This window comes from Fukomys damarensis, unplaced genomic scaffold (genome assembly GCF_012274545.1).
Source record: "Fukomys damarensis isolate Sample0158 unplaced genomic scaffold, DMR_v1.0_HiC HiC_scaffold_18, whole genome shotgun sequence".
Lineage (NCBI taxonomy): Eukaryota > Metazoa > Chordata > Mammalia > Rodentia > Bathyergidae > Fukomys > Fukomys damarensis.
Window position 1 is genome coordinate 36,372,274 of NW_022900930.1, and position 15,783 is coordinate 36,388,056.

General features: G+C 34.4%; 1 protein-coding gene across 6 annotated transcripts in view; it reads left to right on the forward strand.

Annotated features, from left to right (window-relative positions):
• The window catches only part of Spock3 (SPARC (osteonectin), cwcv and kazal like domains proteoglycan 3), a 381,013-nt gene that overhangs the window by 243,655 nt on the left and 121,575 nt on the right, over window positions 1-15,783 (forward strand). For all 6 annotated transcript variants that reach the window (XM_010629857.3, XM_010629856.3, XM_033765453.1 and 3 more), the window contains one exon: window positions 14,865-14,979. In XM_010629857.3, coding sequence (XP_010628159.1) covers window positions 14,865-14,979 — 115 coding nt within the window. The remainder of the gene's footprint in view (window positions 1-14,864; window positions 14,980-15,783) is intronic.

Genomic DNA, 15,783 nt, shown 5'->3' on the forward strand with positions numbered 1-15,783 from the left:
AAATCCAAATCTAAATGATTTTGATCTACTTGCATGTATTCTTCTTATTAGTTCCATATTATATTGAGAATTGTCTTTTGCTCCCATCATTTCTCCAAATCATTTTTATACTTAGCAGCAAAAGATACAAAATTTAGTGAATATTCTAAAATTCTTATTAGTTGGAAAAGAAGTATTTGACAGTGCTCTGCATCCATTATTATTATCTGCATTATTGCCTTAAGTCCTGAATTGTCATTGATTTGAACATATACTCTGGTGCCTTTTGATAGATTCTTCTAAGAGATCATAGGTTCACTGCTCTGAACATTTTACCTCTAGCCACTCTACTTTTACAAACATCACTTAGTACTCATTTCTGAAGCATTATCCTAATGCAACTATATGGAAACCAGTATATGATACCAGTTACTCTAACAATCTTAAAATACATAATGGAGGGCCGGGGACTTAGCTCAGCAGTTAGCTGGCCTGCCTTGCGAAGCTCAAGGACCCGAGTTCAATCCCCGGTACCAAAAAAAAACCCATAAGGGATGTGAATATCCATATTCTTTAGTGAAATGCAATGATAATAGTAAGAGGCATATATTAATTGTGGAAATACAAGTATTAGTAAATGGTATTAATAGTATTGTAAAAAATTGAATAAAAATATGGCAATATTTTAAATATTCTATATGCACTAATCTTAAATGTACATGAGATATTCAATAGTGATCTCAATTCATACATAAAGCTCATATTAGTTTAAACAGTGAAGTAAAACTGTTGACACTTGATTCCAGCTTAGAGTTCTCACAGTTAGCCATAGTGATATATTTTGTGATAAAACTGCCAGGAAGAACTTGATATATATGTTTATCACATGGATTTTTCTTTAAAGTCTACTTTGTAACATCAGTTAGTCATCATTTGCCAAGAAAAAGAGAACCATGGGCATCATCGCCGTGGCTTGGACTCAGAGCCACCTCTGCTGTGCGACCTGGCCTGAACTATGGGCCTCTTCTGGAGCTGCGCCGTTTCCAGCGGGTACCAGTGATTGGCTTTGACATAGCTCCAGAAGGGTAGCCACATGGGGGCCTCTGAGCACTGTTCCCTTCCCCCGGCTATTAGATCCCCTGATTGAGCCAGTCCTTGGATGCACTCTGCAGAGGCATGGCGGGCTATAAAGGGTGGTGTTTGATCCTATTATGGTCCTAATTATATCAATAGGGATAAAGGATAGGGATTGATTTGATGAGTTGTTTTCTCAATTATGAAAATGAGAATGTCTATAAGTCAGTCATTAGAGAATCAAAGACTGGGATGCAACGATATCAGGAAGATTTGCTGACCCAGAGATTGAATCAAGCGCAACCCAACAGTAAAAATAAAGATGTGAAAACACTTAAGCAAGCCACACAAACAGACTTCCAGTCCACCAATGGCAAAGAGTAGGGAAAAGGAAGATGAAAAATCAGATAGTGAACCTCCAGGACACTCAGAACTCACAGCACAGGAAGTAAACAAACTGATCAGTCAAGCTCTAGAAAAATTCAAAGCAGAAATTATTTCTCAGATAACCATAGAGATGGTGAGCAAAATGAAAGACATGATTTGAGACTCCAGCACAGAAACTGACAAAAACATAGATGAGCCTAGGAACATAATAGAAGCCATGAAGGCCCAGTATAAAAAAGAAATGGAAACAATGAACACCCAACATAGGAAAGAAACGGAATCCATTAAACAGATTCAAATGGATATCAAGGAGATTGAAAACTCTATTGAAAGCATACACAACAGAAAAAAAGATTGCAAAGATAGAATCTCAGATATGGAAGATAAGATAGCAGACAGTGACCATGAAAAGAGAGGTCTCTTAAAAACATGAGAAATTGATCCAACAACTCCTAGATGATGCAAAGAACAATAACATAAGACTGATAAGTGTCCATGAAGTACCAGGAGAAAATGCAAAGGACTTAAAAAGCTGTTCAAAGAATTAATGGCAGAAAACTTCCCAAACAGAGGGGAAAAATTAGACATACAGATAAGTGAGGCATATAGGACAGCAATTAGCCACAAACAAAAAAAAAATCTACATCTAAATCTATAATAATCAAGATCCCAGAAACCCAACAGAAAAACAAAATACTACAAGCAGTAGGAGAAAAGAAACAAATCACATGCAAAGGAAAGCCCATCAGAATCACAGCAGACTTTTCAACACAAACCCTCAGGTCAAGAAGAGCCTGGAGTGAGGTATTTCAAGTCCTAAAAGAAAACAAACTACAACCAAGACTGATGTATCCTACAAAACTCTCTTTCAAAGTGGACAGAGAAATAAGATACTTCCATGGCAAAGAACACTTGAGAAACTTCATGAATACTAAACCAGCACTACAAAGAATTTTAAACAATATCCTAGAAAAAGACAATGAAGATCACAACACCAGGAGGCCCAACAGAGCAAATCAAATAGCCAAGGCAAGAAACTAAAGGGAGCGGACAAAAAATAAAAAGAGTCAACAAAAGGACAATAACATGACAATAATAAGTCAGTACATTTCAGTTATAACTGTAACTATCAATGGCCTCAATTCACCAAGCAGGAGAAATAGATTGTCAGAATGGATTAAGAAGCAAAATCCAACAATATGTTCTATACAAGAAACACACCTAGTGCAAAAAGAAGCCCATAGACTGAAAGTGAAAGGATGGGAAACAATTCTACATGCGACAGGAGGCCAGAAAAAAGCAGGGGTAGCAATGTTATTCATAAACAAAGCAAACTTCAAACCAAAACTGATTAAGAGAGACAAAGAAGGCCACTACATCCTTGTAAAGGGAACAATCCAATAGGAAGAAATGACAATCATAAACATATATGCACCAAATATAAATGCCCCCAACTATATAAAACAAATAATAAGTAACATGAAAAACCAAATAACCACTAATGCAATTGTATTGGGGATCTGAATACCTCACTATCACAATTAGACAGATCATCTAGGCAAAAAATCAACAATGATATACTAGAACTGAATCAAGCTTTTGAACGTATGGACTTATTAGATGTCTATAGAGTGTTCCACCCCACAAAATCAGAATATATATTCTTTTCAGCTGCACATGGGTCATTCTCCAAGATAGATCACATAATAGTTCACAAAACAGGTTTGAATAAATGCAAAAGAATTGAAGTTATCCCCTGTATATTATCAGAACACAGTGCAGTAAAGCTGGAGATCAATAGCATAAGAAACCATAGGAACTTCACAAACACATGGAAATTGCACAACACTCTCCTGAATAATCAATGGATCACAGAGGAAATTAAAGAAGAAATCAGACAGTTTTTACAAATAAACGAAAATTCCAATATAACATACAGGAATCTATGGAACTCAATGAAAGCAGTTCTACATGGAAAATTCATAGCATTAGGAAAACAGAGCAAGCTCAAATAAATGACCTAACGATGACTCTGAGACTCCTAGAAAAACAAGAGAAAGAAAAACCCAAAGCTCAAACAAGAGAGGAAATTATAAAGATTAGAGCAGAAATCAATGTAATGCAAACTAAGAAAATGATACAAAAAATAAATGAATCGAAGAATTGGTTTTTTAAAGAATAAATAAAATTGATAAACCCTTAGCAAACCTTATCAAAAAAAGGAAAGAAAAGGCTCAGATTCATGCAATCTGGAATGAAAAAGGCGAAGTCACAGCAGATCCCACAGAAATCTGGAGGATCATTAATATATACTATGAGAACCTGTACTCTAATAAAACAGAAAACACAGAAGAAATGGAAAGATTTCTAGATACTTATGAATTACCAAAGTTGAATGAAGAAGATAAAAACATTTTAAACACCCCAATCACAATCAGTGAAATTGAAAATGTAATTAAAAACTTACCAACAAAGAAAAACTCAGGTCCTGATGGATTCACTGCTGAATTTTACAAGACATTTAGAGAAGAACTACTGCCATTACTCTTCAGACTTTTCAATGAAATTGAAAGGGAAGCTATACTTCCAAATTCATTCCTGGAAGCAAGTATCACTTTGATTCCCAAACCAAGGAAAGATGGAGCTAAAAAAGAGAAATACAGGCCAATCTCCTTAATGAATATAGATGCAAATATTTTCAATAAGATACTAGCAAACAGAATACAGAGGATCATCAAGAAGATCATACATTCTGACCAACTCAGATTTATTCCAGGGATGTAAGGATGGTTCAACATAGGTAAATCAATAAATGTAATACAATATATTAACAAAGTCAAGGCCTGGGGATTTAGCTCAGCGGTTCGGTTGCCTGCCTCGCAAGTGCAAGGACCCAAGTTCAATCCCCGGTATCAAAAAAAAAAAAACAAAAACAAAAACCAACAAAGTCAAAGGCAAAACCACATGATCCTCTCGATAGATGCTGAAAAAGCATATGATAAAATTCCACACCCATTCATGATAAAAACCCTGCAAAAAATTGGAATAGATAGTCTATATCTCAACTTAATAAAGGTTATCTATGAAAAACCGACAGCCAACATCATATTAAATGGCCAAAAACTGAAAACTTTCATATTAAAATCAGGAAGAAGACAAGGATGCCCAGTATCACCACTCCTCTTCTATATAGTTCTGGCAACATTAGCCATAGCAATTAGACAAGAGAAAGAAATTAAAGCAATAAAGACAGGAAAGGAAGAAGTTAAACTGTCGTTATTTGCTGATGATATGATACTCTACATTGAAGACCCAAAAAACTCCACCAAAAGACTTCTTGACTTAATTGACACTTTTAGCAGAGTAGCTGGATACAATGTCAACACGCAAAACTCAATAGCCTTCTTGTACACAAACAACAGACTCACTGAGAAAGAAATTAGGGAAACAATTCATTTTTCAATAGCACCCCCAAAAAATGAAGTATCTGGGAATCAATCTAACAAAAGATCTCTACACTGAAGACTACACCACTCTGAAAAAAGAGATTGAGGAGGATATAAGAAAATGGAAAGATCTCCCCTGCTCCTGGGTAGGAAGAATCAACATAGTGAAAATGGCCATACTACCAAAACTGCTGTACAGATTCAATGTAATACCAATTGAAATCCCAACACTATACTTCACAGAACTAGAAAGAAGAATCCAAAAATTCATTTGGAACCAGAAGAGACCTAGAATAGCAAAAGCCATCCTAGACAACAGACACATGGCAGCGGGTATAACAATTCTCAATTTGAAACTATACTACAAAGCCACTGTGATAAAAGAGCATGGTACTGGCAAATAAACAGGCCTGAGGATCAGTGGAACAGATTGGAAGACACAAAAACAACTCCAGATACACTCAGCTACCTCATCTTTGACAAAGGAGCTGACAGTCCCTACTGGAGGAAAGCTAGCCTCTTTAATAGATGGTGTTGGCAAAACTGGATCTCAACCTGCAAAAGATTAAAACTAGACCCTTATCTGTCACCATGCACTAAATTAAAGTCCAAGTGGATTAAAGATCTAAATATAAAAACAAAAACACTAAACTTGCTGGAAGATAAGTTAGGCATAACTCTGGAAGATATTGGGATAGGAAAAGACTTTATGAACAAATTCTCAGTAGCATGGGAACTAGCAGAAAGAATCAACAACTGGGATCTCATCTTATTAAAAAGCTTCTGCACTTCAAAAGAAACCACCAACAGAACTAAGAGACAACCTACAATGTGGGAGAAACTTTTTTTTCCAGCTGCTCCTCAGACAAAGGACTATTATCTAAAATATATAAAGAACTCAAAACAACTAGCCCCCCCAAATATAAGGACCCAATTCTAAATGGGCATCTGAAATGAACAGATATTTCTGACAAAGAAATAAAAGCAGCAAGTAAATATATGAAAAAATGCTCCACATCACTGGTCATTCGAGAGATGCAGATGAAAACAACACTATGGTTTCACCTCACCCCACAAAGAATGGCTGCTATCAAGAAATCACACAACAAATGTTGGCATGGTTGTGGGGAGAAAGGAACCCTTCTCCATTGTTGGTGGGAGTGTACACTGGTGTAACCACTATGGAAGTCAATATGGAGATACCTCAAAGAACTAGGATTACAGGTTCCATTTGACCCAGCCATTCCTCTTTTGGGTATCTTCCCAAAAGAATTTAAAGAATCATACCACAGTGATATATATGCACACCCATGTTTATAGTGGCACAGTTTGTAATAGCTAAAACTTGGAAATAGCCCATCTGCCCATCCATTGGAAACTGGATAAAGAAGATGTGGTTTTTCTATAAAATGGAATACTACTCAGCCATAAAGAATGAGAAAGTAGATTCATTTGTAGGTAAATGCGTACATTTTGAGGATATACTCCTAAGTGAAATAAGTCACACGTATGCAAATGCCAAATAGTTTCTCTGGTGTGAAAAACTAAAATAGTACTCAAGATCCTAATGGGACAATTAGCAATGTGAACTAGGAAGAAAAGGACCAAAGGTGTAGGGACTGTGAGAAGGATAGGGAAAGGGAAATAAGGGAAAAGGAAAAAAATATGAGAAAATGTTAAAATGGAATTAAAATATTTGAAGGTGGGGCGGGGAGAAGTGGGTGAAGAGAGGGTGGGGCAAGGGGAAAAAATGAGAACCAAGACCTGGCATGCAAAGGTACAAGATCCCAGTAATGAATGTAACTGTACTGTCTACCTAGAATGTACCAATAAATTCAATTTAAAATTTAAAAAAAAGAAAAAGAAAAAAGAACCATGGGAGGCAATGGGAAAGTTTAAAGCAGTCAAACTTTGTAAGACTTTACCTTATTTTGTAAAAAGTAGACTGTTTTGTGTGCAATGATTACTGAAGCATGTAGCACGTGCTGTTATTATTCTATTGTTAAAAGCTATTCTAGAGGACATATTCCGAAAGTTTCTAGGAATCAAAATATTAACATATAGTCAATCTCTAATATAGGTTAATTAGTGTTCTAAGGCAAGATATTGATACAAAATTATTTAAGTATTAATGTTAATATTCTCATTCTAAAGAGAATCTGAAACATAGAAATAATAAACACATAAATAATATGTAATATCACAAAGAATAAAACCCATATGAAACAAAGGTAATATGTTAAATATTCCATACAATATATATAATAACGTATATGAATGTGATATGTTAGTAATAAACATAACATTGCAGGAATGTGATCTTAAAATTAGTACAGGAAAGAAGAAATATAATACAGGGGTTATTTGCATATAAAAGCTTATAATCATATGAATTATTATAGAATAAGCACAATGAAATATAAATATCATATACTTGTCAGTGAATTTATGGACAAACTACATATTTTTGTACCATCTCTCTTCAATGTCCCAGATTCAACCACCTAAAGCAACTCTATAAATGATGAAATACTTTAAAGTTTAGGTAGCTTTGCCTCAAGTTTCCATCATGCGTGGCCTGAAGATTTAATCTAGGTATAGCGGTAGGCATTTATAGCTGTATACATCCTACAACTTGAACTACAAGGAGGCACTGAAACAACTGTATCATCAAAAAAAAAAATTCTCTGGCGTATAAATTCAAGATAAACTGAATGTCTTTGAGGTACAATGTCATCATTTTGTCTAAATTCAGTGATAAATCTCTTACCAACTTTTCTAATTGGATACCTCCTGTTACAGGAGCAAGTTTCTACAACATTTTAATAAATAATGACTCGCTCATTCCACCTGGGAATGAACAAGTAAAGATAAATCCATTTTAGAGAGATTGCATCAATTAGTTGAGGGCTTGATGATGTAATGGTAGTATTTATTAAAATCTTTGAAGGTCTCTGAGAACATTCCCAAGGTATAAAGCACCATACTTTCAGCACAATGACAAATTGGTACTGTTTTCCATGTAACCAATACAGTGCTATAGAAGTTAGGGATTTAGCTCAGTGGTGCCACATCTGCCTCAAAAGCACAAGGTCCTGAGTGTCATCCATGGTATCACAAAAAAAGAAAAGAAACATAGTGCTAAAATGTACATGGTACATTGCACACTAGAAAGAAAGTGTTAAAATTAATGTGGCCTATAAGTGGGGCCTAGAAATTATTCAGGAGGTGCAAGTTGACAGTGCATTAAATGTCACCCTCAAGGCTGCTGTTAAATCTTAGGGATCCAAATTTAGTTAGAATAATGAAGTCTACTGTTGATTTTAGAATGACAACTTGAGGGCAGCCTGACAGCTTGAAGGTCATCTGTCTACACTCTCCTGTTGTTTCAAATAACCAGACTAGCACCACTCATCCATGAAACAAAATGACTAAAAATGGAGGTGGAGAAGACATCTGAAGGTGTTGACACTTCAGGAGCTGGTGCCATTGCTGTCTGTTTCTGCACTTCTGTGATGGTAGCCATACTGGGAATGGGAGTATCTAGAGAAGGCAGATGCGCAGGCAGTTAAACATCAGACCCTGGAAATATTTTCAGAGAACCACATGTTCATTTTCATTCGGAAGTGAAAATGTAGAGGTGGCTCTGAAAGACTAGAGATTATTACTATCTCCTGTTCCCTCATTTCTCTCAGGATCTAAGCGTTACCTAGTGTTGTCTTCTGATGTCAAAAAAGTGGGTCCTGTGATATTAATTAAAATTTCCCAATTATTCTGGTTGAGTACCAAATCCATATCCAAATATTTTATTCATAAGAGTATAGTTTGGAAGGGACAAATGAATTTTATAAATGTTAAGAAGGGCAGGTACAGTGCCAAGTTGGATTTGGATGGAGTACCCCTAAAACTCAGTAAGCAATGAGATCTAGAATTGAAATTACATCCCTAAAGATCCTTTTGGACAAGCTTACACTCAAAGTGTGCAGCAACCAGAACACTCAAGGTTGTTAGGGGAAGTAACAAAAAATCCTGAATGCCTAAATTAAGTAAATATAATCTGTATCCTATCCCAGGATCCAGCTGAGAAACTTTGGTCCTTTGAGGACAGCAACATTTAGTGACCAAATTGTTCAACTAAAGTCTTTCAACAGTACGGAGGCAAGGGATGTATAGTTACAAATTTTTGAATTTACTTTTTAAAGAGACCATCCTAATGTTTAACAATATCACATGCTTCTTAAAGGTAAAAACATGGGAGATGGACTAAATTCTTTACTTATCAACCCATCATTCAGTGGATTTAGTGATGATATTTCTACTACTGTGTAGGAAACAGGAAAAGGGATGTTCCCAGAACCCCTGCAGTGAGTCCTGGTCTCCTGTGAACCACTACAACACAAAGCAAATTAAAGAATAAGATGGGAAAGGAGACTTAGAGAGAAGCTGAGCTTTGGGACTGATTAGTGCTGCTCTGGACAGCAAAGACAAAGGCACCCTGAGTTCGCCACTATTTATTAGGTTCATAGGAAGTATCAGATGACTCAGAGGGTGGTGAAAATCCTAAGGACCTAATATAAGGATCTTATAATAGGAGGAAGTGTCATGACTTGGAGTGTGGTCATAATCTTATGACCTTGAGAATCATATGCTGATGAAGATCTTAGGTCAATGAGGAATTTATGTTGATTAGAACTGTAAGATGAGCAAAGACCTTCTTACCACAATATGTGGGATGCATTCAGCTGACAAAAAATTTGTCCCTTCCCAGGTGAAAAAATTCTACTCCTTTCACAAAGACCCAGAATGTTTTCACCTGATGTAATTTTGTCCTTGAACATCACAGCATCATAGGACCTTTGAGGGCTCAGACATTCCTAATAATAATTTTATTATGAAATGATTTTTCCCTCAAAATTATGTAGACTGTCTCCTGACACTACTATCCGGTTGCAATCCAAAAAGCTAAACACATGACACAGATTAGCTTCAAAAGACACAGTAATGGGTTTAGGTGATGTAAAGCACCAAGTAAACTGTCCAAATGAAGATTATAGTCTCTCAAATACCCAAAGAATACAGTAAAATGCTCAGCCTACTTTTTGTTGTTGGTGGTTGAGTTAACTATTTCTCTTCATTGCTGGAGAGACAACATTGTGAATCCATCTAGTTAGTTCTAATAAACTTTAGACAGAGATCAGATCCTTAAATTTGTTGGAGTTTATTGGCTATTGCAGAATCTGAAATTCCAAGATCACTGACTTTTGATGGTAGGTGGATGTCTTAAGTCAGAGAATAAACTGATATTTGTATACCCTTATTGTCCTATCTGGGGCCCAAAGACTACTAGGACAATGGCCATCCACTTGAATAAGAGCCATCTTCTCTACTCAGTATGTAAATTATAATGTGTTGTAATGCAGATGTTCCCCAAAATCAGCTCTCTGAAGAAAAAAAAGGAAAAATTTCCTTGAATAAGCCTATTGTTATTCTTGCATGAAAGGAAGAATGTTACAACCAGAATACAACATTGCATATCCACTATAGTGCAGAGGTTTTGTTTTTTTTTTTAATGTTGCTGTGCTAAGTTCCCTGATTGTGTGTGAACGTAACAATTATGTTATTTCTTTGTAAGTGGTATATCCTGATTGAATGAATGGATTTAGGCTTGAATCACATTTTTGTTTCTGCCTTTGGTTTTCTTTGCATAGGAAATACCAGAGTGGGAACCAGAACTCAAGTGGAGGAGGCTTGTTAGAAAGGGTTAGCTATAACTGAGTATGAAGGATTCTATTCATGGGAATTCAGATAGGCTGTTCAGGGCATTGAAGAAATAGTCTCAGAAAGATTAAATCAGAGACTTTTTAAAAATATGACTCATGGTTATGAATCATGGTTTTCTTCTTAAATTGATTTTTCATGTGGGTAAAATTATTTAGTGCTATAAGAAACAATAGCTATTTCTTCTATTGCTAATTATATATTTGTTCTATATTAGAAGTATAAAACAGTGCTTTAGTGCTTGCATAATATCTCAGTCATGATCAGTTTATGACTTCCTTATTTTATATGAGTTCCTTATTTTATGTAAATGTGGTTCATCAAAGCTACTTAACATGGTTTGACATGTCATGACACCCCAGTGAAAGTAGGACACTCTGAACTGTGTTTTACCTTTCTGAATAAAGTAGTTATAGCTGGTAATGTGTTTATATCATTGTTTTTATATGGATTAGTTTAGTGACAAATTTCTAAGAAATGATCTTGATAATTTAGTTCGTTCTTTCATTGTATTTCAATGTGCTGCTACTTACTTAATCAGGGCTTTTCATCTTGGCATTATTGACTTTAGGGGTCAAGTAATTCTTTTCTATTGAGTGCATGTTTTATGGATGCAGTGGATATTGTCCAGTGTATGGCAAGATGTTTCACTGAATTTAAAGCCTCTACATTTAGGTGTGGCAGCAACTCCTTCCCACCTCAATGTCTGCCTGCCATCATTACTAGGCTTGGGGAGAGGAGCTGTCCCAAATGGGAACCTCTGGTCTGAGCCCTCTCCCATGGTCATGGAGGCAGCATTAGCTTTAAAAGCAATGATAACATCTTGTTTCAGTGGTTATTGATTCTGATGGTTGTTTTCTGTACACTGTAGATCTCTCCTTTACTAAGATCCTATTTTCTTCTAGTTGGCCCAGTTATTAAACAAATTAGTATAAAGTAACTGTGTGTCAAAAATCATTCTGGTTCCTTATTTTTCATAAGTAATAACTAAAGTATTCAGTACTGAGTGTCTTAATTAGGAATGCATTAATCCTGTCTTTCTCTACATTATTTGCATTTTTGGTAATTATAGACTAATGAGTATGCCCTTTATGTGATATTTTGGTTCACTTATACCTTGACAAATATTTCAGCTGTGTGATAATTAAGTAAATTGAACACTATTAATTAAAAGTTCAATCAATAAAGATAGCTTAAATATTATAAAATAGAATTTTTAATTTCTGAATATTCTTTAAATAAAATTCTTCATAAAGCTTATTGTCCCCACAAATTAATCTGGAATTAAATAAAGCTAAGTATTTTTTTTTACAAGCAGCTAAATTTATATCATTATACACAAAGGGCATATTTGCTGTACATTTGATTTTATTGCCTTTGCCAAAAATGCATTGAGAAAAGAAGGTGTTCAGTAGAATTATTTTGACGAAGGAATTGTTTCATTCATAAAATAACTTTGAAAAGTTGTAATTTCATAAATCACATGAATTTAAAAAACTGTAACATTTTATCAGCCACTATACCAAATAAAACTTGTTAGGAATAAAGCTTTGCTCTTCATGCTGTACTCTTCATGTACATTATTTTATTAGTGGCTAACAATATAAAAATTAATCACCAACTTTTAAGTAGAAAATATAATTTCCCCAAACTAATAGCTTTTGTATTTTTGTTCATTCAAGTATTTTATATTCCTTATGCAAAAAAATCAATGCTAAAATAGAACATATTTAAAATGTAAATTGTGACATAGAACACACTTGAAGACAGCTACAGTATTTTCTAGTGTCAAAAATATAACATTGGCTGTAATTAATGTTGGCTTTTAACTTTGTCCGTTCATAAACCATTTGAAATTGCTCTTTAACTTTTCTTTAATTATGTCATGAGTCAGAATTTTTATATGACCAGGTCCAGAATACTGAAACAATAAGATAACAGAAATTAGAATATAAATATTAAGTATGAAGACTCAAAATTTCATATAAGTAATTTAGCTTTCATGAAACATTCATAATTGTTTAAATATTTCTACTTTTAATTAGAATTTGACATTTTTAATGACATTTGATTCATTTTACATGACAAAATTTTTTTTTCAATTATTGAAACATTTACTTATCATTGAAAGGGCTTGTTCTCCTAAAGGGACAATGTTCTGCTTCAAGCTTGTACAAAGGACTTAATAATTTTTACTCATTTATTGCAAGGGTACAGAGGATTTTTGCCTGTCCACTAAAGAGTTGACAAGGAAAACTTAAATGTTGTAGAGATATGAATAATCTCATTAGTCATTGAATGCATTCAGTACTTCTCTGTATCAGCTGAAGCTGAATTAAATTAGTCACTGGTGCATTTGTCAATTGGAGCCAGAAAGTCTACTCTATTTAATTTTAAAATAATTTGCTCTGAGTAATTTATGGGAGTAGCCACTAAAAAAATTACATTACTTCAGAACTAGCAAGATCTATTTCTTTTAGAGTTGGAAGATAATTATTGCCTCTTAAAAATATGTAGTGCTTTTAGATTTTTGAACTCATGTCAAATCTGCAGTTACAAAATACTGTCATAAGAAGGAATTAAAGATACTCAGGCTTAAAATTCTACAAAGAAAATATTTACAAAAAAAAATCAAACCAAACCAAAGCTAAGCTAAAATAATACAGTCATGACTGGTAACAATTTTGAGTTTTTTTTAATTAACTCCATACTCATTTTACATTAATATGTATTGAGATACGGGTTCATGTTAGCTAAGGCATTGGGGGGAAGTAGCTATTGGATTTGTAGATATCTTGAGATTAGGTATTGTAGATGGGGAAATTGAGTTGAGGAGCTTTGAGGAACTAGCCCTAAATGTTAAACTTAGGAAGTTGTGTTCATAAGATGTGAATTCGTGAGTTGCTTTCTTTGTCCTATACCATTCATTTATCTTTTTCTATAATAGGTATGATAGAATCATAAATGTGCCATTATTACTCTCCTAATGATTTCTAACCCTATGATCATAGAAGCAATAAGGAGAGGCATGCTGTACTCTATCATTTTAGTAAAGAAAGTGAAATAATCTCTAGGGCTTGTAGAAACAATCTTATATTAATAGAGATTTATGGAGAAGTCAATTCAAAGGTCATTTGCATGTTAAGGTGAAAACACCGCTGAAAGTTCTTCATAACAAAAATATGCTATGTGCACAGAACTATTGTAAATACATAGTGCATTCATAATACATTGTATGTCATAAAAGTAGGCCCATGAAGATTACAAATAATTTTTTTATTTTACATGTGGATGCGTATATTTGTTCTCTGTGTATGTTTGAACTGATGTGGTATGTGGAAAATTGTATGTAATCAGAATAATTTTATAAGCAGTCAACTCACAAATGTACATTTCACAATTGTTTGCTTCATATGATCTGATCAGCAATGTAGTGATGTGAAGTTATTATCCATATGTATACAGTCTGTGTGTTAAATTTAGAGCCCAGTATGTGAAACCGAGCATGCATACTCCAGTAACAGGAAAACCAAGCTCATGTTTAAACTGGAGCTGAAGAGCTGTGCTGTCAAACTCTGTCCATTCGATCCAAAGTTCTGCACTTAGATGGTGACAAACTAACAAAAACTTTAATACTATTCTTTTCCATGCTGTTTTCTAAAATAACCAAGATAAGTGCATTCCTGACCCCCCCATGGAGCAACATATGAGCATGTAAAATTGCAAGTAAATTATCCAGTGTAAGGATTTTCAAATCTTGTGGAAGTGGATGCACATTGAAGCCACACTCTTAAATGAAACAAATAGAACACACACGTGTCACTACCGAATATTTCTCTGGTGTGATAAACTAAAAGTGTAAATAAGAATCAAAATGTATAACTGATATTGTGGAAAAAAGGGCTAAAGGTGTATGGGAAGTGGGAGGGGTAGGGGAAAGGTAAGAAAGGAAGAGAAAAAAAATTAAGAGAAAAGGAAAAGAACGGAAACAAAGTCTGTAAATAGTGAAGGGAGGCAAGGGGAACAGGAGAAAATAAGAACCAAGATACGTCATGTAAAGGTACAAGATCCCAAAGATGAATGTAACTGTATCATATGCCTAAAATGTACAAATAAAGAAAAAAAAAGATTATCAAATCGTATCTATCAAGTTCTACCAGTATAACTGAATGTTTCTGAATTATATTTATTTTTATACAGTGCAAACTGGAATATCAGGCATGTGTCCTAGGAAAGCAGATCTCAGTCAAATGTGAAGGACTCTGCCCTTGTCCTGAACATAAATCCACAAGTACAAGCAGGAATGTTAAGAGAGGTGAGTGGTGAAATTCGTTTATTTTTAAATATTTATTCCATTCAAAGAAAATGTTTTGCAGGAAATTTTAAGGCACTTAATAAATGCACAATGAAATTTGCTTTTCAAGTTATACCCAACAGTAATCATATTGTCTGTGAGCTTGTGTTTTCCCATTAGCCTCAAATATTATAGCAAATAATTTTCATGTTTATAATTGTAATCAAATTAATGGACACCTATAGAGAAGTATTTATTTTCTGTGTGCTCACTTATATAAGTAATCTAAAGCTATACCTTTAATAAATCATATGTAAATATATGCTCTTGGTTCCTCACACCTTCTAAGTATTATTATTTTTGATCAAGGATCTGGTGAGTAATAAAATACTTTGATCATATGTAAAATTGTTTGATCATTACTAACTGTTCCAGAAGAAAATATCTTCCCTACATAGGACGTGGCTTCCAATGATACAATTTCCTAAATTAATCATCAGTCATTTGACATTAAACTAAATAAAGCAGTAAATGAGTTGTGATATATATTAGGGTATAAAATTTAAGTTTTTAAAGAATTTTTCTCTGGCATTTGTTTTGTATTTGAGATTTTGTTTATACTTTTAAAAATGTATCAGGGCCGGAGATTTAGCTCAGCCATTCGGTGGCCTGCCTTGCAAGCGCAAGGACCCGATTTCAATCCCCGGTACCAAAAAAATAAAATGAAATAAAAATAAAAATGTATCCATGATTGCTAGATTCCTCTCTCTACAGTTCTGTGTGAGGAAGGAAGAGCAGGGAATAGATTTTTCTCTGAGACAAAAC